Below are 22245 nucleotides of genomic sequence, written 5' to 3'. Positions count from 1 at the left end.
AAAATTAGCCAATTGTGGTCCACATTTTAGGAGAGAAAAAGCTTTTAAACATGTTTTAACATGTTTAACAAATTGTATTCCCACATACTTGAGGTAAGGTTATGATTCATGTTATTGCAGATGGGAATAACATCATGGTTTTGAGTTTTTCCCTTCAAACAATCTGCATTGCATTTTTAGAGTAGAGTTGTTTACTAATTAATAGTTGATAAGCGTACTAGGGTGAAAACATCACTAAAATTGTCAAACTAAGGGCAGATAAAAAAAAACTCGGCTTGATGTTTGTAAATGTTTGCAGTGTTTGTCTTATAGTTGTTCCTTTTGCACTGTAACCGCTTTGTCGTGTTTTCCATATTTGTCTTTACTTCACAATTACAATTAAACATAAACATCATGTTATTAGCGTTAAGCTGGATGTCTGTATGTTCACTAATTTAATTCACACCATTTATGATCTTGAAAAAAATCTTGCTGTTTTATTCAAATGACCTCTGTTCCTGAATTTCAGCGGCAAAAACCCTTCAGATTTTCAACATTGAAATGAAGAGCAAGATGAAGGCCCACACCATGACCGAGGATGTTACATTTTGGAAGTGGATCTCTCTCAATACCGTAGCACTTGTGACAGACAATGCGGTCTATCACTGGAGTATGGAAGGAGATTCACAGCCCATTAAAGTCTTTGACCGACATTCCAGTTTAGCAGGCTGTCAAATTATTAACTACCGCACTGATGCCAAACAAAAATGGCTACTTTTGATTGGAATTTCAGCACAGGTAAAATAATGAATGTTTTGTGGATTTAAATGGTCTTGTCCATGCGCAGTAACCTGCATGTCAATGTGGTTGTCGTGTTCCTGCTCATATGCCTTTAAAAAAAAATTTTTTTTCCTGTCAGCAAAACCGTGTTGTGGGCGCAATGCAACTTTACTCAGTGGACAGAAAGGTGTCGCAGCCAATCGAAGGCCACGCTGCTGGATTTGCTCAGTTTAAAATGGAGGGAAATTCTGAGGAATCCACACTTTTCTGCTTTGCTGTTCGGGGACAAGCTGGAGGAAAGGTCTGGTTATTCTTCACAATGAACGTCAATGTTGAAGTAACGCTAATTATGTTTTAAATGACTGTAAATTCAATGCCACTCTTGTGTCCCCCCCCACCCCATAGTTGCACATTATTGAGGTTGGAACACCTCCGACTGGTAATCAACCTTTTCCAAAGAAAGCAGTCGATGTATTTTTCCCTCCAGAGGCTCAGAATGATTTTCCAGTTGCCATGCAGGTATACATATTTTAAAAGGCATAAATATATTATCCACATTTGTCTATTGGGGCAGTTAATTTAAACCACACAATTTCTATGACCAACAGAACTACAACCCATTTATATACGTGTGTGTGTTACAGTAACTAATTTTTAGTATTGGAGACTCACTCGTGTTCTTTCCGGTCTTGTTTTATTCTAGATAAGCTCCAAGCATGATGTAGTCTTTCTCATCACCAAATATGGCTACATCCACTTGTATGACCTTGAGACGGGTACATGCATCTACATGAACAGGATCAGTGGAGAAACCATTTTTGTCACCGCCCCCCATGAAGCCACATCTGGAATAATTGGCGTGAACCGGAAGGGACAGGTACCGACTACTTTATCTGCTGTTGTGCACAGTAAGACAAAAGTGGTGCATTGGCTTTGTTTTTAGCTTGAACTTTAAGGGTTGTTTAGTCAGCACATTTGAATGGACCTGAGCTTGTTCCAGACACACACCAGGGGTTTGTTTTCATATAGTTGGCCCTGATTTGAGCTTCCTTCTACATGTGCAAACGGACCAGCTTGTGTTCTGTAATCTACTGTAACAAGATGCCATCAGTTGACATTAAATATCACAAATATCACCCAAGTCACATTAAATATGCAAAGAGAGCGTAGAAATGTGATCCCATTGTTATTCTTTCGTTTTCCCCCCCCTCCTCATTAGAGAAACCTCTCTGGTCAAACCACAAGACTGTCAGTACAAACTAGGATATTGAATATACTGTGTGTTTATAGATAGATCAAATTACATGGTTATGGATATGAATTTTGTGTTATCCAAGCCTGGAAAATGCAAATATTTTCTAAAAATAGAAAAACTATTTTTGTCTATTTGTTGTTTTTTAAATCTACATTACCTATATAACCCTATTCCATCCTAAGTCTTTGTGTGCATGCGGTCCATAATGCAGTAGGATGCATTGAAGGAGTCCCTGTAAATAACAGTGTTCGTTGATCCCTTGACACGTACAGTGAGAGAACAGCATGTGACACTCAGTAGGAGGTAGAGACAGCCGCTGTAATCCTCTTAACGAGTCTGTGATGTGTTCGCTCGGCTTCGGTCGCTGACGGATGACCGCTTCAGCTCTGTCACAGGCTCTGCTGCAGACTTAAATAAGTGCATAGTGGGATACCGGTCCATTCATCTTACCCTGAGGGTCGCTTTAGATGCTAATGAGTCCAGATCAGCACCATTTGGAGCCAATCAGTGCATAATTAGGTGCTTATAAATAGAGATTAGCCTGCATTAGAACTAATGTGGTGATGCAACAGAGGTTATGGGCTGGTCTTGGCACACAGAGATTTGTTTATCTCAAGAAGCCAAACAAACTTCACAACAAACATTACTGATACAGAAAAGACATGTAATATACTGAAAAGTAGCTCAGTATAAATAAGCTCAATATAAATAAGGATGTCATTGAGGAAGCCTTTTAAATTAATGTGTTATATTACAAAGTTAAACGATCAATTTCTTATTCTGAAAAAGATTTTTCTTCCCCCATCACCAATCTTTCAGGTTTTCTCCCTGAAATAAATACATTTTAAAAGATATTAAAATGGAGAATAAATAATTTTTAAATTGGAATTATATTTCATTATTACTGTTTTAAAAAATATATGTATTTTAGTACTTTTGATCCAATAGATGCAGCCTTGGCGAGCATAAGAAATTTCTTTCAAAAACATAAAAAAATCGACCCTAAACGTATGGTTGTGTAAATACAAAAATTATTTTTAGTTTGTAGTGTGACTGACACTGTCAGTGTCTGACACATTATATTTGTCGTCTGCTGTTTATCAGGTACTGTCTGTGTGCGTGGAGGAGGAAAACATCATCCCTTACATCACTAACGTGCTGCAGAACCCTGATCTAGCCCTCAGGATGGCCGTCCGCAACAATCTGGCAGGTGCCGAGGAGCTCTTCGCCCGAAAATTCAACAACCTGTTTGCTAGTGGCAGCTACTCTGAAGCTGCCAAAGTGGCTGCCAATGCGCCAAAGGTACAGCAGACTGCATCACACTACAAGATGCTTCATTAGTCTTTGTCAGGCAAATATTGAGGTTTCTGATTGGCTATTGGGTTCTTGCAGGGGATCCTGCGCACCCCAGACACCATCCGTCGGTTCCAGAGTGTTCCTGCCCAGCCTGGTCAGACTTCTCCCCTGCTGCAGTACTTTGGGATTCTGCTGGACCAAGGCCAGCTGAACAAATTCGAGTCATTGGAGCTTTGCAGGCCCGTCCTGCAGCAAGGCCGCAAACAGCTCCTGGAGAAATGGCTGAAGGAAGACAAGGTAAACCCTCCTTTGGAACATCTATTATTGCTACATTTTTATACAAAACAATGACAGACAGATGTATCTCTTAAAAAAATAATTCACCCAAAAATTCTCGCTCAAGCCATCCTTGGTGTATATGACTTTCTTCTTTGATCTGAACACAATCAGAGTTATATTAGAAAATATCCTGGCTCTTCCAAGCTTTATAATGGGAGTGAATAGTGCCCGAGTTTTTGAAGCTCCAAAAAGCGCATCCATCCATCATAAAAGTAATACATATGGCTCCAGGGGGTTAATAAAGGCCTTCTGAAGAAAAGTGATGTTTTTTTAATATATATATATATATATATATATATATATATATATATATATATATATATACATATATATTTTTATTATTTTTTTTTATTATTATTTTCACACACTCGTGTTCATGATAGTGGAGTTCATGATACAGTCAGGTTCAATCAGTCTAAATCCAAATGATTTTTAAAAATCGGTATCCTTTTATCAAAAACATCCTGAAAGGTCAAGGAAATTAATTTGTCAAACCCCCTGATATCTTTATAACTAAATTATAAATAATTTTTTTGTTTCGCTTTATGATTTTGGGATAAAAACCTGCTGTTTTCGATTTTTGCAGCTGGAGTGTTCTGAAGAATTGGGTGATTTGGTGAAGTCTGTGGATCCAACTCTTGCTCTTAGCGTTTATCTCAGAGCCAACGTTCCCAACAAAGTGATCCAGTGTTTTGCAGAGACCGGGCAGTTCCAGAAAATTGTACTGTACGCAAAAAAGGTGAGTTTAAATGTGTTTCCTGGCAATATATTTTACACTGGTCCATAAACAGCTTTATTTGTGTGAGAGATTTCAATTTTGAGCTCTGTCCTCTAATGCGTGGCCATCTGTGTGCAGGTTGGCTACACTCCAGACTGGATCTTCCTGTTGAGGAACGTCATGCGGATCAGTCCAGAACAAGGCCTGCAGTTCTCCCAAATGCTCGTTCAAGATGAGGAACCTCTGGCTGACATCACTCAGGTCTAAGAGCATATTATATTTCCTCTGTTGTATATCTTGTATTTTATTTTATAATTTTTTTAAATTATGACTGCATTTAATTACGTAACGTGAAGACAAAAAAAAAAAATTACTTCAAGGCTCCAGTATAACATTTAAGAGCAGTGGCACCAGTGCCATCAAGTTTCTACAGATGATGGCACCAGCACCTAATTTAGTTGCACCGCACTTGTAATATTAATAGTGTTGCATGTTTAGTATCTCAGAAATGAAAGTAGCTTGAGTTTACAGTAGCAGTTGCTTGAGTTGATAGTAGCAGTAGCTTGAGTTTGAGTTTTCATTTAAAATAACACCTGGAACATGTAAAATCGGTCTTCCATAGTATCATACATTTGTAGATCATGAAAATCACAGGTAAAACCATGCATGGCACCTCACTACCATGGTAAGAATTAACTATGGTTTCTATAGAATTTATGAAAACAGTAGCTTAAACACGTTTAGTTTAAATACAAATGCCCCAAAACTGCTGTAGCTTTATAAAAAGTACTGTAATTATATTCTATCACTCCTTTAAAACATTTAATGCATGTGTGAAGATCCCACATTTCTGCCACAATGCCATGAATACAGTTAGTGTACTACATTAAGACAAAGGTAAATGTTTGAAAAGCCTAACTGGATCTTTGTGGTAGAACAGCAATGGTAGCGCTTATCAATTAGACTAATTGGTAGTGCAACATTGTGACCTCTAACAATTCAGTCGCAACAGCCGGAAAAAACATTAGCAAAATGGTGCAATTTAACAGCAGTTTGGAGCCCTGTATTTCTTTTACTTACTAAAAGATTTTTTTTAATCCTACAGATTGTGGATGTGTTTATGGAGTATAACCTGATCCAGCAGTGCACTTCTTTCCTGTTGGATGCCCTGAAGAACAACCGGCCCACCGAAAGTCCTTTGCAGACTCGTCTGTTGGAGATGAACTTGATGCATGCCCCACAGGTGCTCACTACCATTAGCAGCAACGCACACCTCCCTTACTTAAATAGTTTTGCTAAGCTTTGTATCACAACATGTTTTTTGTCTTTATATTTTCTTATTCAGGTGGCAGATGCCATCTTAGGGAACCAGATGTTCACTCACTATGACCGGGCCCATGTGGCTCAGCTGTGTGAGAAGGCAGGTCTGCTGCAGAGAGCTCTGGAGCACTACACTGACCTGTATGACATCAAAAGGGCCGTGGTTCACACCCACCTGCTCAACCCAGAGGTTAGGCCTACAGTGTGCTTGAGGTTTTGGACCTGCTGTACTGTATCATTCATTTGGATACAGTTCAGTTTTCTAAAACACTCTGATGTTGATGGTTGTCTATAACATATCTGGTCCACGTCTGATCATTGTGTTCAATGGTGGGTAATATGTTCTGCTCTGGTTGCAGTGGCTGGTGAACTTCTTTGGCTCTCTGTCTGTGGAGGACTCTCTGGAGTGTCTGAGAGCCATGCTATCTGCCAACATCAGGCAGAACCTCCAGATCTGCGTCCAGGTGGCCTCCAAGTATCACGAGCAGCTGTCCACCCAGTCCCTCACAGAGCTTTTTGAGTCCTTCAAGAGCTTTGAGGGTAACAATGCTAAAATCGGTTTCAATGCATCACAATTGATTTGTTCTGAAATCAGGCCAGGATAATATTAGCCTGCTAATACAAAACTCTGCTACTTCGCTTTGCTTCATAGACAGCAACGGGGGGGCGAAAGGGGGGCTTGTCTGAAGTATAAAATGGTTACCCGTAAGCCAATCACATAACGTTTGGTTATGACGCGTGTTATTCGCCAGCTCAACCGCATCGAACTTCCACTGTAAACACATGTATGATGCGAAAACGGAACCATCGAGCAAAATACCGGAGTGAACATGGCTGACCGAGTTTTGCTGCCTCCTTAACCTGATCCTCCATGAGTGCAACCAAGGGGGACACAATCACAACTATCGCCTTGCCGGCCTTTGGCCTCCCCAGTTTCTCGCTGACGATCGGTAATATTTGATAAATTAAACTTTTACCAAAATCTGTCGGGAGTAGGGCCACAACATCACCTCCATTCAAAATGTTTATCAAACACTCTTCTTGTTCGGCCTTCAGTTTGGAAATGCAAGGAATATTTTCCACAACAGAGCGAATTGCGTCCTGTGTCTCCATATCCGCGGTCGTTTTCGATTTCCCCAATCTTAAACTTGGCGCTTAGCGTCTACGTCACGGCTCTCAGCCCGCCCTCTGTTCGTTGATTGGCTGGCTGTTTTCAGGCCGGAGGAAAACTGAGAGACATGTCGATGTCTCAGACTAAGTACAGAAACGAAATGAAATTGAGCGGAAGTACATTAAAATATATATATATATATATATATATAATATCCTATATACTAGGATAATATACATGTGTATATTTCGTTATATAGGTGGATACTTTTTTTTATCAGAAGAGCCATAATTTTCTTTTTTATACTATGGATACATGGTATTTGTGTACAAAATTGGTTATTAGTGTATTAAAGATTCTTTAATTTATCAGTGTTGTTTTATATTCTGTATTTTATTGTGTGTTCTAAATTCTCCTCGTTTTATTATTTATAAAAAATATTTTTGATATTCAGACATTTATTGGTTATTAGCCATAACATGATTATTAATGGCTTGTCTGTATCGTTCTGAATTTTAATATCAGTACATCCCTATTTTTACAACATTTTAACACTGGCGAAATGAGTTTTAGTGATGACACCAACAAATCATTGAGCGTTTGTTTTAAATTGATTCTTTGAAATGGACAGTTTGAACTGACTCATGGAAATTAATCCGATGTCAAACTCAGTATGTTCTATCATGAACTCTGCAGGTCTGTTTTACTTCCTGGGCTCCATTGTGAACTTCAGCCAGGATCCAGAGGTTCACTTCAAATACATCCAGGCTGCCTGTAAAACTGGTCAAATCAAAGAAGTTGAGAGAATCTGTAGAGAGAGCAACTGTTACGATCCTGAGCGCGTGAAGAACTTCCTCAAGGTATGACACCTGAAGGGCTCTTGAATTTCTTTTAAGGCTTTTAACAAGCATCTTAATAGTACATTGTTATTCAAAACAATAATTTACCTTGTCTTTAACAGGAAGCAAAACTGACCGACCAGCTGCCTCTCATCATTGTGTGTGACCGCTTTGACTTTGTCCACGACCTTGTGCTTTACTTGTACCGCAACAACCTGCAGAAGTACATCGAGATCTACGTTCAGAAGGTACTTGAGGCCTGATTATGACAACGATAATCTCAGCTCCCTGTTCCTGTAGCAGTGGGTGATGATGACTGACTGATTGAGTGATAAACGGGTTTTGTCAGGTGAACCCCAGCCGTTTACCCGTGGTGATTGGAGGGCTGCTGGACGTGGACTGCTCTGAGGACGTCATTAAGAACCTTATTCTGGTGGTCAGAGGGCAGTTCTCCACTGATGAGCTTGTGGCCGAGGTGGAGAAAAGAAACAGGTTTGATACGGCTGCTTTAAGACATCAAGTCACTGTTTAGGGAAAACATTTTTTTCAATGTCCATTATGTAGACAGCAGGGTGGCCAATATAATACAGATAAAGTCATAATGCAATTTAAATGATAATAAATTAGTAAAATATTTTACACAATTTATGGAAGTATAAAAAAGGGATTTTGTTAGTAAAGACATTGTTGTAAACCTTGTTCTTCTTGAGTGTAGAAAAACTCAGAAGCGAAGACCAGGAGACTTGGCATAACTTTTAAGCAGGATTCTTTATTTGCTGTAGTCTGCTTCGTCCAAAATCTTACCCAAGTCCAACTCAATATCTAAAAACACAGTGTTTTATCCTTCCAAAGGGGGAAGGATTTACATAAAAGGGGGGAGGCAATCTGAACAAAGCATGTAGATGTGAAGTACAGGAATCAGCACTTTACCGGAAGTTCCACAGCCCTGATCTCGTCAGCATAACAGGGTGATTCAAATGTAAATATCCTAATCCAATCAGCCAGACTCTTCACCGACTGGGACAGTGGCTCCGAGAGCCATTATAACAAAAGGTGAGAGTTTCAGTAATCTTCCCGACTGTATCACCCATCTTAATGGTCAGGAAGTGCAATCAGACGAAAGCTAATGTCCGACACGTGAATTGCTTGACTTACAATAGAGAAATCAGGACTGGCAATGAATCTCTTACTGATAATTCTGATATCATCATTTATACTTCAAATGCTAAATTCAGTCTACTAAACTTTCTCAGTGTATATACTATTGAATTGGAACCTAAAAACATTTAATAAATTTGTAACACTACAACATTTATAATTTACAAACAAATAATTTATTTATTTATCAAAGAACCCTAGAAAAAATACAAAAAAAGAAGCAGCCCAACTTTTTTAAACATGGATAATAATAAGAAATGTTTTCTGAGCAGCAAATCATCATATTAGAATGATTTCTGAAGGATCGTGTGACACTAAAGACTGGAGAAATCATGCTGAAAATTCAGCTTTGCCATCACAGGAATAAATGACATTTTAAATGTATTAAAATGGAAAACAGTTATTTTATATTGTTTAAATAATACATTTTCACAATATTACTGTTTTTATCAGTCAAATAAAATCACTACAGATAAATGTAGCCTTGCTGATCATAAGAGACTTCTTTAAAAAACAGTAAAAAGTATTACTGACCCCCAAACTTTTGAATGTAGAGTACATTAGATATATATAAAATTAATAACACTTCTGTAAATGTAAATGGGCACAATGATATCCAACTCTCAAATATTGGCTGATTAATTGTTTTATCACTAATCATATTGCCATATTAGTCTATAATAGTGGCCAAAACCAATATGATCAGTGTTTTATATTGTTGGTCTGATTTGGCTGATTTTGGTTGTTGGTCCAAAATTGACTGTTTTGATCTGTATAACAGACTGAAGCTGCTTCTGCCATGGTTGGAGGCCCGCATTCACGAGGGCTGTGAAGAACCTGCTACCCATAATGCTCTGGCTAAGATTTACATCGACAGCAACAACAACCCAGAGCGCTTTCTCAGAGAAAACCCCTTCTATGACAGCCGCGTGGTCGGCAAGTACTGCGAGAAGAGGGACCCCCATCTGGCCTGTGTGGCTTATGAGAGAGGACAGTGTGACCAAGAGCTCATCCATGTAAGGAACAAAAGCACTTTTGTTTTAGCGTTTGTTGCACTGGAATATGTTAAGCGATTTTGTTCTGAGCTTGTTATTTGCATATTTAGTTTCTAAAACAGAAGAAAATTGCTATAAATATGTATTTCTTTTACATTCGTAGGTTTGCAATGAGAACTCACTCTTCAAGAGTCTGTCCCGATACCTTGTGCGCCGTAAGGACCCCGATCTGTGGGCTAGTGTGCTTCTGGAAACCAACCCTTACAGGAGACCCCTAATCGATCAGGTGCAAATTAGAAAATGACAGAGAAGTCAACATTAAGCTCTATTCACAACCCATTTTATCTCCTTAATGTCACATTTCCTAGTAGAATGGGACAATGTAAAAAAATATCCATCGACAATTGTTTGGATTGTGAAACGTGTGCGTTACACACCAATAATGTAACCAAATGGTTGAAAGGGAGGGGCTAAAAAATAAGAGGGATTGGTGATCTCATCAGAAAATGAACATCGTTTCAGCGTGTTTGTAGAAAGACTAGGAATATTATTGTTAATTAGAAAGAAAATGGGCCCAGTTTTGATTTCATGTTGACATTTATGAGTTATAATGGCAAAAGTGCTTCAAACGTAAAGATTAAACCCGGTTTATCTTTCCACCCACGGCAGGTTGTGCAAACTGCACTTTCTGAGACCCAGGACCCTGAGGAAGTCTCTGTTACTGTCAAAGCTTTCATGACTGCTGACCTACCCAATGAACTCATTGAGCTCCTGGAGAAAATCGTCCTGGACAACTCCGTTTTCAGCGAACACCGGTAATTATTCTGGTTGAAACATTTGAGAGGTGACAGAACATAAAATGATTTAGGGTGTTAAACATTATTTGTGTCCCAGGAACCTGCAGAACCTCCTGATCCTGACGGCCATCAAAGCTGACCGCACACGTGTCATGGAGTACATCAACCGCCTCGACAACTATGACGCCCCGGACATCGCTAACATCGCCATTAGCAATGAGCTCTTCGAGGAGGCTTTTGCGATCTTCAGGAAGTTCGATGTGAACACTTCAGCAGTGCAGGTACATCTTATCTCTGAAATATATCCTACACAGGTACATGAACGTAATTGAATAGAGTCTTATTTGCTCTTCCTGGTTTCAAATCAGTTGTTATTTTTCTTGACTGTAGGTTCTTATCGAGCACATTGGGAATCTGGACCGGGCCTATGAGTTTGCTGAGCGCTGTAATGAGCCGGCCGTGTGGAGTCAGCTGGCTAAAGCACAGCTGCAAAAGGGGCTGGTGAAAGAGGCCATTGACTCTTACATCAAAGCTGACGATCCCTCAGCCTACATGGAAGTGGGACAAGCTGCAGCCCAAAGCGGTAATAACCACAAAAAAGTGCCTGTTTCATGACGTTCAAGATAAGGTGTTTGTAAATATGGAAAATGGTCTAGTAGTGAACTAATTGTTGTTTTGTTCTCAGGGAACTGGGAGGATCTGGTCAAGTTTCTGCAGATGGCTCGTAAGAAGGCCCGTGAATCTTATGTAGAGACCGAGCTGATCTTTGCCTTGGCCAAGACTAACCGTCTAGCTGAACTGGAGGAGTTTATCAATGGGCCAAACAACGCACACATTCAACAAGTAAGAGTCTCCTACTTTTGTTGAGCTGATGGGTCAGAAATGAATGGGGCCCAATATGCCACCAAAAGTGACACAAATGTCTCTGAAATTCAAAGTGTGGGTGAAAATGTCTCAATAATGAATTCATTTTTGTAATTTGCAATATTTGGGATGTTTTGATATATTCAGCTGTTATTGTAATTATTCAGATATAAAGGAAAATAATTAATTGTAATTGAAATATTTTTCATAAAAGTATGAAAATATAAGGAAAAAAATAAGCCCTTGGAAATAAGATAAAAAATAAATATTATTAAATATTAAAAATAAAAAGTAAATTTCTTGCACTTTAAAAAAAATGTCTGATTGATAATGCCTTTTGCTCTTTTTTCTGTCTAGGTTGGTGACCGATGCTATGATGAGAAGATGTACGATGCAGCTAAACTACTTTATAACAATGTATCAAACTTCGGGCGCCTGGCCTCCACTCTGGTGCATCTTGGGGAGTATCAGGCTGCTGTCGATGGGGCCCGCAAAGCCAATAGCACGAGGACCTGGAAAGAGGTCTGGTTATACATTCTGAGATGATTTCTTGCACTTTCTTACTGTAACAAAGCACATTTTCAGTCTTTGTCTTTTGAAAGTTTGAATCCCATTTGCTTTGCTTCTTAATATTCTGTGTTTTAGACATTGATGATACATTAGTGACAAAGATGTTCTCTGCTCGTAGGTTTGCTTTGCCTGTGTTGACGGGAAGGAGTTTCGCCTGGCTCAGATGTGTGGATTACATATTGTTGTTCATGCTGATGAACTTGAGGAGCTCATCAACTACTATCAGGTTAGGCTGAGAATTTTGTTATTTCATTTGGTTTGAGATGAAATATTAACCTGATTCCCACAGTCATGGAAAACCTGGAAATATTAAGGAATGTTCTATAGTGAATATATATTTTTAAACTATATTATTTACTGTAATAGTTTTAAATTTCTTTTACAAACATATAAATACTATAGGATTAAAAACAAAACAGAATGTATTATTATAATAATTGCCATGACGGTTTTAAAAAAAAAAAAACCTTATCCAGTAATTACAAACAACTTGAAAAACCATGGAAATGAATTTGCCAGGAGGAACATTTTAGTTTTTGCTTTCAGAAGAACCTTGGGCCGGGCAATATGGCCAAAAAATCATATCTCTGTATTTTTTGGCTGAATGGCGATTTACGGTATATATCTCGGTATTTTCTACATTTTTCTATTTCGATACAAAAAAAAAAATCTGTATTTACTTAAAAAATGTTATTTCACATTCTGCCCAATGTTGTTCTATAAACAATGTTTATATTGAAGGCTATGTAAACAAATAGTGAATGTAATAGTGTACAAAACGGGTTAAAAATCACATTACATTCTAACATTGTAACAACAACATTACAATCCACAAACACAATTCCTTTTAAAGCAGATGTTAAAATCCACTGAACTAACAAAAACACAGACTAAATGTTAACTGGTAAGAGTCATAATATCAAGCTACTGTATATCGATATAAACGGAATTTGCCTCATCCAATATTGTTTATAAAAAATATATTGAAAATAGTACAAACTTAATATACCGCCCAGCCCTAAAAGAATCTCCTTAGTGTAACGTATCTGTCCATTTTGAAGTCCAGCAGGGCTGATTGATGTTTGTTGTTGCTCCATTAGGACCGTGGCTATTTCGAGGAGCTGATCACCATGCTGGAGGCGGCGCTGGGCTTGGAGCGCGCTCACATGGGCATGTTCACAGAACTGGCCATCCTCTACTCCAAATTCAAACCGCAAAAGATGAGGGAGCACCTGGAGCTCTTCTGGTCCAGAGTCAACATTCCCAAGGTCGGTGAACTAAAACCATTCTGTAAACTCTGAAATGTCTCTCTGCTTATAATATATATTGATCGATGTAAATGGAGTTTTTTGGGGTCAAACAAACTATCATTAAAAATAGTAAACACTTAATATTCATCTATTTAGGCACTCTGTATGTATTTTGCATATCTCAGTATTGATTTTGATGGAACAAATTACATTTGATGTATCTGTTCAGGTTTTGAGGGCAGCTGAGCAGGCTCACCTGTGGGGGGAACTAGTATTCCTGTATGATAAATATGAGGAGTATGATAATGCTATCATCACCATGATGAACCATCCTGCAGATGCCTGGAAGGAGAGCCAGTTCAAGGACATCATAACCAAGGTATTGTCACACTTTACTCAGAGTTAGCCTTTTGTTGAAACTTTGTTTGCTTGCATTCATTTAAAAAAGTATTTTTTTTATAGGCCACAGCAGCAGGTAAAGGAAATTAACTGTTTTCAATGTTTTTGTTGCAGGTGGCAAACGTTGAGCTGTATTACAAAGCCACCCAGTTTTACCTGGAGTTTAAACCGCTGTTACTGAACGACCTGTTGATCGTACTATCCCCACGTCTTGACCACACTCGTGCTGTCAATTTCTTCAGCAAGGTACTGAGTACAAACTTTTGCTTACTTTTACAACCAGTTGGTTGTTTTTAGCCAGGAAAGATCCAATCATTTTGATTCGTTTCTTTTAGGTCAAGCAGTTGCCGTTGGTGAAAGCTTACCTGAGATCTGTACAGAACCACAACAACAAGGCTGTAAATGAGGCACTAAATAATCTCTTCATCACAGAGGAGGATTATCTGGTATATTTCAATGGACAGTCATTTTTATAAACAGTCTCTTGGTTAGCTGCTTTGCAATCTGTCATCTTTTTTGTTTTTGTTTTCACAGGCTCTGCGCACATCCATCGATGCCTACGACAACTTCGACAACATATCTCTGGCTCAGAGCCTGGAGAAGCATGAACTCATCGAGTTCAGGCGAATCGCCGCCTACCTGTTCAAAGGCAACAACCGCTGGAAGCAGAGCGTGGAGCTCTGCAAGAAAGACAAACTCTACAAGGTCTCGTCCTTAGCCAACCATCTCTTATACCAAGGATTTTCAGTATTTTAGATGTCATGAACCCCTGAAAGTGATTATATGTGAGGGACCGCCATGCTAAAATTTAAGACATTTTATATATATATATTTTTATTTTTTATTTTTTTTATTATTATTTATTTATATATATTTATTATTATTTTATTAAATTAAATATAAACATTTTTATATATATATTTGGAAAATATTTGGTTTCAATTAAGTAACATTATTGTGTTATTTTTCTACCTATAGTACTGTGCAGTTATGTTTATTTATTTAAGAAAATTTTCATTTAATTTTAATTGGTTTTATTTAAAAAACCAAACATTTACACTGTTTTACACTCTTCTTCTCTACAGACGTCCTCCTAGCACTCATTTTCAGCCCAATTCGAAAAGCTCTATCCCCGTGGGGTATAATTTTATTTTTTTTGCAGGACAGTTAACTAAATCTTTGTCGTTTTTTTTGTTTGTCGCTTTTCCACAGGACGCTATGCAGTACGCTTCAGAGTCAAAGGACACAGAGCTGGCCGAGGAGCTGCTGCAGTGGTTCTTGCAGGATGACAAGAAAGAGTGTTTTGCCGCCTGCCTGTTCACCTGTTACGACCTGCTGAGGCCCGATGTGGTGCTGGAGACCGCGTGGAGGCACAACCTCATGGACTTTTCCATGCCCTACTTCATCCAGGTCATGAGGGAGTACCTCTCCAAGGTGAGCCCCCATCTAGAAGATCCGCTGGGTCTGATGGTGGTCTTCAACGTTTTTCAGGGCAAGGACCCCTTAGGCGATAGAGACATGGAGCAGGGGCCCCCTATACAAAATGTGTAAAACAGAGCTACATATTAAGCATATAACTTGCAATATTAATAGAAACAACCATATTATGATAGTTTTACTATGTTAAGACAGTAGATTATAACTATGCATGTCATTGTTGTTGCACATGCATCATTGTCTGTATATTACTTTTCATTGTTAATCTTGAGATTTATGCATCATAACAAGAGTATAATTGCGATAAAAACAATCAAAAAACAAAAAAACTTTAATTCAAGGTCATTAAAAATTAATTAAATATTTATTTATAAAAATTAAAGTAATATATAAATTTTACTGTCAGATGGACAATTAAACATTTACTGGAAACTTAGCTTAAAATTGACTTAAACTAAAAAGGGACGATTAAGAATTCAATCACTGAGTATGTGAAATGAGTGTGGGTAGTAAAGTGCAAATGTAATTAGTAAGCAAAGCTGCCACCATAACCAGAATATCAATGTACAGTGAGTCATTACTTTTACAAATAATTGGAATGGAATATCCAAAATATATTGATACAATTATTTATTTATTTATTTATCTGTTAGTCTGCATTTACATTACGCGTATCTGTTAAGACATGCCATGCTTTTGTCCCGTGTTATCACTATGTCATTTGCAATTTTGAGAGTAAATCGCACATTTATATGTAGATTTCACTTCCAAAATTTTGGGCCGGCAGTCCTCTTAGCAGCAAAAAACCAAACTTTGATTCAATGGATTATACAGGTGCTGGTCAACGAATTAGAATTATTTTAAATAGTGCAATCATGAAATTCTTTGAATGCATTTTTTGTGCAGAAAGCAAATCAGGTGTTCACCGCACCTGTCCTACTCGTTAGACTAATCACAGAACTAGTTATCTGGAAAAAAATTTGCTCAGCTGAGCTTTCCAAAAGGCCCATTTAGGCCATTTAACTGTGACACTGTTGTTTTATTGAATTAGAATAATGGTGAAAGCGTTTCATTGAATTGCAATAATTTTTATTATAATTACAATCATCACTTTCTCAGTATTTTGTGCCTGAAGTCTCCGCGGCATCGATTTGACCAGCTTGTCGCAAGTTTCCGCACTCACAGCTTCCCAGGCAGTGGCGATGTTCTGCTTCAGTTGGTCCAGCGTAGTAGGCTTTCTGTCGCGAATTTTCCGCTTGACGATGGCCCAAAGGCTTTCAATGACATTGAGGTCAGGCGAGTTGGCCGGCCATGCCAAAACTTCAAGCTGTTTTTTAGTGAACCAATCTTTGGTCGACTTTGCCGCATGAGCCGGTGCAAGATCCTGTTGAAATATGAAGTCTTCTTCGCCGAACTGTTCCTCAACAGTCGGAATCAGGAACGTTTCCAGAACATCTTGATATACGGCAGCATTGACAGTCTTCTTGAGGAAGCAGAGTTTCCCTACACCTCGAGCGGACATGCATCCCCAGACCATAACGCTCTGGGGAAACTTGACGGATCTTTTCACGCACTCGTGGTTGTAGGTTTCGCCACCACGACGCCAGACACGAGGACCTTGGTCACCGAAGGAGATGCAGAAGCGTGATTCGTCACTGAAGACCACTTTCTGCCAGTCTTCAGCAGTCCACTCGCCGTGTTCTTTGGCCCACTTCAGCCGTTTCACCATTTGTTTCTTGTTCAGCATCGGTTTTACTGCTGGAACGCGAGATTTGAAGCCGAGTTCGCGCAGACGACGGTAAGTGGTTGATCTGGAGACGTCAGCGCCGGTCTGCTTGTTCCACAAGTCGGTGAGCTCGGAAGTGGACTTGAACCGGTTGCTGACTGCGATCTTTCTCAGCTGCTTGTTGTCGCGAGCAGAAGTTTTTCGGACGCCGGAACAGTTGGTGCGCTTGCTGCAGTTTTTCTTGAGAGCTTTGCAGACGGAAGACTGGCTGATGCCGAGCTGCTCAGCAATTTTAGTTTGGGTCAAGCCTTGTTGGCGAAGGGCTTGAATTTGAGCCACTATTCCGGTTGAGAGGTCGCGCTGCTTACCCATGATTGATTTTACAACTTAGAAATTCTACTCAACCCTGACTTTATACTGCACAGTGAACACTCTTCACAGAAAACAAAAATTTGAGCATTTATTCTAATTCAATGAAACGCTTTCACCATTATTCTAATTCAATAAAACAACAGTGTCACAGTTAAATGGCCTAAATGGGCCTTTTGGAAAGCTCAGCTGAGCAAATTTTTTTTCCAGATAACGAGTTCTGTGATTAGTCTAACGAGTAGGACAGGTGCGGTGAACACCTGAGTTGCTTTCTGCACAAAAAATGCATTCAAAGAATTTCATGATTGCACTATTTAAAATAATTCTAATTCGTTGACCAGCACCTGTATATAGCCTCGAAAGCACGCGAAGACTGCTCCCTTTACAATCACTAAAAAGTCACAATTACAGTCACTCATCTCAGTTCACGATCTCCATTAAAATCAATACATTGTGTCTTTGTTAAAGGGTTAGTTCCCCCAAAAATAAAATTTCTGTCATTAATTACTCACCCTGTAATATTTTTCCATGTCGTTCCAAACCCGCAAGACCTTTGTTCATCTTCAGAACACAAATTAAGATATTTTTTAAGAAATCCGAGAGGTTTCCGAACCAGCCATAGGCAGTAACGTCCTTGCAATTGCCGAAGACGAACGAAGGTCTTACAGGTTCAGAACGACACGAGGGTGAGTAATTATTGACAGAAATTTAATTTTTATTTGAACTAACCCTTTAATGAGAGGATTCACGGCCGTGCTGAACTCATTATTGAACAAAAAATCCATAATTTTGAGCGGTGTGTGGATTCTGACTTAATATAACGTCTCTGATTGGCGTGTGTTCTAGAGATCAACAAACATGACTAATCTCTTTTGCCAGTATGATATTACTGTTGGGTGCTCTTGCTTCTGTTTTAGGGTGCTTATTTAAATTTGATGTTTTTACCCATGTTTTAATGTAACAAAAAATTATTTGTGATCAAACATTAATTGGCGAACCCCCTGCAGTACCACTGCGGACCCCCAGTTGAAGACCCTTGCTAGAACACTTTTCTCAGTGGAAACACTTAAGCCCTGTTCCAAAACCTAGTGAGCCGCTACATCGAGCGGCTGCCTTCTAATAAATCTGACTCGGAAATTATTCCAATAAAGTTTGACGTTAGCATGTTTCTAAGCCACCAACACAGTATTTTAATAAACAAAAATACATAGTACCCTACCTGTTTGCTAAAAACAAACATTTCTCTTGACCGTTTCCCTCTTTTTCTCATCTTTTCCATCTTTATTTTTCAATTTATGATTAAGAAATTACTAATATTACAATGTTGTATTTTAAATTAAAAATAAAACGCTTCAAGCTACAATAATTTGTTTTAAAATGCCACAAGTGAGTTAAGGCATCACAAATGTACAATAAGAGAAATTGATATAGAGGATATAGATGTCACTGCAGTTACACCCACTGAGTGGCAAAAAGAATGAGTGGCAGCAATGTGAATGTCGCGAATAACACACACAAAACACATCTAAAATGGAAAAGAACTGTGCGATTTACTACATTTACTGCTGAAAGCTACAGGAAAGGGAAGCAAATGTATCGATGCAATTCACAGAAACTACTGGAATCCAGGCAGCAAAACATGTATTTGCAGTAACTGTTTTGTGTCAGAGATATGTTGAATTTTGGGGTAAAATCATACCCTAGGTCATATATTGTATTGACAACTCAATTAAATATTTACCATCTTATTTTCTGCGTAACTAAAGTTTTTGTCAGTGTTTATTAAAAAACATTCGTTGTGAGCCTTATTTTCTAAGTTTCTACAAAATATATTAACTAGAATAACTAGAATATCCGAGCATGAAGTGTGAGCAAGGCTAAATGTATTTGTATAGCTGTTAAAAATACATATTGTTTCCAAGCAGCTTTACAGAAAGTCATAATGTTATGTCTATAATGGCTTAGTGCCTATAATGCCTTAGTAAGTTTTAGGGCAAGGCAATATGATGATATATAACAATGATATACAATAATTATAGGTTTGTCTAGCAGATAAATCATTCACAGGCTTTAGTTTGTATTCCCACGTGTCTAAATAGGGTACATATAAACGTCAAGAAACCCAATTCCTGGCCACATGTCAATGTCCATGGACCACTGGTTCTTTGGTGAGTTGTGAGGAACACTGTCGAATCCAACTGCCTTTAATTTAAGAGGATAATAGTTTGTTTTACTCCTGTTTATGCATTTTCCCCTATTAAATCCAATCATGTTGCAGGATTTTTTTGCCACTCAGTCAGTTCAGCTCAAGGGGGTCCCGGTGGGAAAGTGACGTCAATGCATACCCTCTATTCATTTTGACATTTGCGTAAGATTACATTTAACTGGTCTCCTCCAGTCTTCAGTGTCACATGATCCCTCAGAAATCATTCTAATATGCTGATTTGTTGCTTGAGAAACATGTATCATTAGCATCAATGTTAAAAACAGTTGTTCGGTTTAATATTTTTTTCAGGGTTCTTTGAAAGTTGAAAAGAAAAGCATTTATTTAAATTAGAAATTCATAACATAAATGTCTTTACCATCACATTAGATCCATTTAATGTGTCCTTGTTGAATAAAAGCATTTATTTCCTTTAAATCGCATTGACCACAAACTTTTAAATGATAGTGTATACGATGCCTTAAAATACTGTCTTAGGTAAGCTGCTCGCTTGGTTTTGGAACAGATTTTTGTACCTTCTTTCTATATTGAATAATTTGATGTTTTCTACATGCTGCTGCATGTTAAGTTTATGACGTTTTAATTCTTCTATCATGCATGAACATGTTTAGACCAGACATTTATTCATGAAGAATATTTCATCACCATAACATGACTTTTTTTTTAATTTTAGAAGTTTAGATTTATAGTTACACTAGGTAATGATCATTGATTCTTTTAAACAGCTAATGGAGTAACAGGGAGGACATTTGATTTGTATCTTCTATGATTTCCCGCTGTAAATTTCTTTTAACATTTGTGCTCTACCTGCTTTTTGCAATGCTGGACTGTTAAGTTTGCTTTTTTTCTTAAGCTGCCACTCTTAAATTTCCTTTCAGGTTGATGCAATTAAGGAAAAGGTGAAGGTTCACTCTTATTCCATCTTTAACCCTTGTAGTTTGGAAGACTGAAACTTTGAAGAGTCTGCATGAGTTCTTCCCTCCCATGTCACTCTGCTGCTTTTAAATACACTTTAACTAGACTTTCCTTGAGTTTCTTCTAGATTACTGGCCATCCGTTTGCCAGACGCTGTGGTAGTTCGCCTCAGACATGTAGATGGTAGAAAGCTGGAATTAGCCGATGAACGCATCTAAACGGTCCTTTCATTGATTGTCTTCGTCAACTACAGTTTTTTCCCCCTTTAAATTTATAATCATAGATTGTTAATGTTCATCAGCTAATTCAGTTGTAGGTAATTAGGTTAACAATGAGATGAAAGAAGTGACCACATTTTCACACTTATTTTAATACGGAATTGAATGTTATTTGTCTCGGACTGAGAGGTGCATGGTTGCTCGATTTGCTTTCAAGCTACAATCTAGCGACAGCTTTGAGAAAGTGTGGTCCTTCACAAATAAAACCATTGTTTGCTGTAGATGCTTTACAAGCATGTGTTTTACCTTGTTAGTAGCACCCTTGTACGGTCAGGGATCGTGGCTGACGGCTTTGCCTGCCTCTGGAAGCCGTGAATGGCTGAATAAACCATCTCTCACCCCGTCACACCTTCACTCTTACTCTGCCTTTTCTCTCATGCACTCTTTTTAACATAGGAATAACAAACTACACCTGTGGCATGATTTCTCCCTCTCAACGAAACTTCGACCTGCCGATCTCTTTTAAGCCTACTCAACAACATAATTCTTTAACTTTTAAATGTTGACACCAGCTCTATGTAGAGAACTGAACCCAAATGCCTTTTTAACTGTTAAAGGGATAGTTCACCCCAAAAATTGAAATTCTGTTATTATTTATTCACACTCAAGTCATTCCAAACCTGTGACTTTATTTCTGCTGTGAAATTCAAAAGAAGACATTTTGAAGAATAATCCAGCTGCTCTTTTCCATAAAATAAACTGTACAATAGAAGAATCGTCTGATTTCAGAAGACTTGTAGTCACAAGGACCACTTTTATGGTACTTTTTAAAAATATTTTTTGGAGCTCAACAGCCTTTCATTAAATGAGAATAATCAGCTTGGACATTCAAGTATTCCTTTTATGTTCCATTGAATATTTTTTTTTTTTTTTTTACAGATTTAAAACGAAATGAGGGTGATAAATAAGGACAGAATTGCACTTTTTAGGTGAATTGTTTCTTTAAATCATAATTGAAATCACTGAAAGATTGGTAAGACTCTACCATTTGTAACTTGGCTTTTACTTGCTTAATGGTCATGTTTAGCAGATTATAATTTTTGGTTATTTTATGGTTGTAAGACACCTATAGGACTTTATAAAATGCGAGTTTTCATTTATATCAGTTTTGCAATGACTTCCTTTTCCTCGCAGGGGCATCTTTCACAGAACTTGTCCAATGAGCAGCATCCTCCCGTTTAAAAAATATTCACACTGTATTTCTTGGCACATAACATCACGTTAGACCTTCAGTTTGACTAAAGGTGCGGTCACATTTACTGTTATTCTACGAATTTCGCGGACGAAATCCAGTCATATTAATAGGAATCTATGCGTTTGGGAGTTTCATGTGAGGACAAAAGATTTCCCCACACAGATTTCGCATTAGGTCTAGTTGGTCATTAGAATTCACTGTACTGACCAATAGCTGCTTAGTTTATGTGTGAGCTGTAATTTATGCTTTGATACACTTGAAAATGGGCTTCTTTTCCCCGTGAAATTTCCCCGATATTTTGCAAATGTGACCGCAACTTAAGAGGGTTCTGTTTTCTACATATGCACTGTTAAATAATAGGATACTGACTGACTGAATGGGGACCATCTACTATTAGTACCATGTCTTTTGTTACTGACTGAATCATAGAG

The 22245-nt window shown here is 38.2% G+C and overlaps 1 protein-coding gene across 2 annotated transcripts in view; it reads left to right on the top strand.

Annotated features, from left to right (window-relative positions):
- Window positions 1-22245, top strand: part of cltcb (clathrin, heavy chain b (Hc)) — a 30458-nt gene that overhangs the window by 5319 nt on the left and 2894 nt on the right. Inside the window, exons 3-31 of one of the 2 annotated variants that reach the window (XM_077208797.1) lie at window positions 509-777; window positions 899-1060; window positions 1165-1278; window positions 1463-1636; window positions 3119-3316; window positions 3407-3607; window positions 4236-4388; window positions 4506-4628; window positions 5473-5610; window positions 5713-5877; window positions 6047-6227; window positions 7495-7658; window positions 7760-7885; window positions 7987-8129; window positions 9577-9811; window positions 9954-10076; window positions 10460-10605; window positions 10685-10868; window positions 10978-11170; window positions 11273-11430; window positions 11809-11973; window positions 12140-12247; window positions 13122-13289; window positions 13501-13650; window positions 13785-13916; window positions 14006-14116; window positions 14205-14375; window positions 14883-15104; window positions 20305-20325. In XM_077208797.1, coding sequence (XP_077064912.1) covers window positions 509-777; window positions 899-1060; window positions 1165-1278; window positions 1463-1636; window positions 3119-3316; window positions 3407-3607; window positions 4236-4388; window positions 4506-4628; window positions 5473-5610; window positions 5713-5877; window positions 6047-6227; window positions 7495-7658; window positions 7760-7885; window positions 7987-8129; window positions 9577-9811; window positions 9954-10076; window positions 10460-10605; window positions 10685-10868; window positions 10978-11170; window positions 11273-11430; window positions 11809-11973; window positions 12140-12247; window positions 13122-13289; window positions 13501-13650; window positions 13785-13916; window positions 14006-14116; window positions 14205-14375; window positions 14883-15104; window positions 20305-20325 — 4598 coding nt within the window. The remainder of the gene's footprint in view (window positions 1-508; window positions 778-898; window positions 1061-1164; window positions 1279-1462; window positions 1637-3118; window positions 3317-3406; window positions 3608-4235; window positions 4389-4505; window positions 4629-5472; window positions 5611-5712; window positions 5878-6046; window positions 6228-7494; window positions 7659-7759; window positions 7886-7986; window positions 8130-9576; window positions 9812-9953; window positions 10077-10459; window positions 10606-10684; window positions 10869-10977; window positions 11171-11272; window positions 11431-11808; window positions 11974-12139; window positions 12248-13121; window positions 13290-13500; window positions 13651-13784; window positions 13917-14005; window positions 14117-14204; window positions 14376-14882; window positions 15105-20304; window positions 20326-22245) is intronic. The other variant, XM_077208799.1, reaches the window with a different exon arrangement.

The sequence above is a fragment of the Siphateles boraxobius genome, unplaced genomic scaffold (assembly GCF_051911475.1).
Source record: "Siphateles boraxobius isolate OS27281-9 unplaced genomic scaffold, OSU_SipBor_1 6, whole genome shotgun sequence".
NCBI lineage: Eukaryota > Metazoa > Chordata > Actinopteri > Cypriniformes > Leuciscidae > Siphateles > Siphateles boraxobius.
Note: the sequence above shows the minus strand (reverse complement) of the source record. Positions and strands in the feature narration are given on the sequence as shown.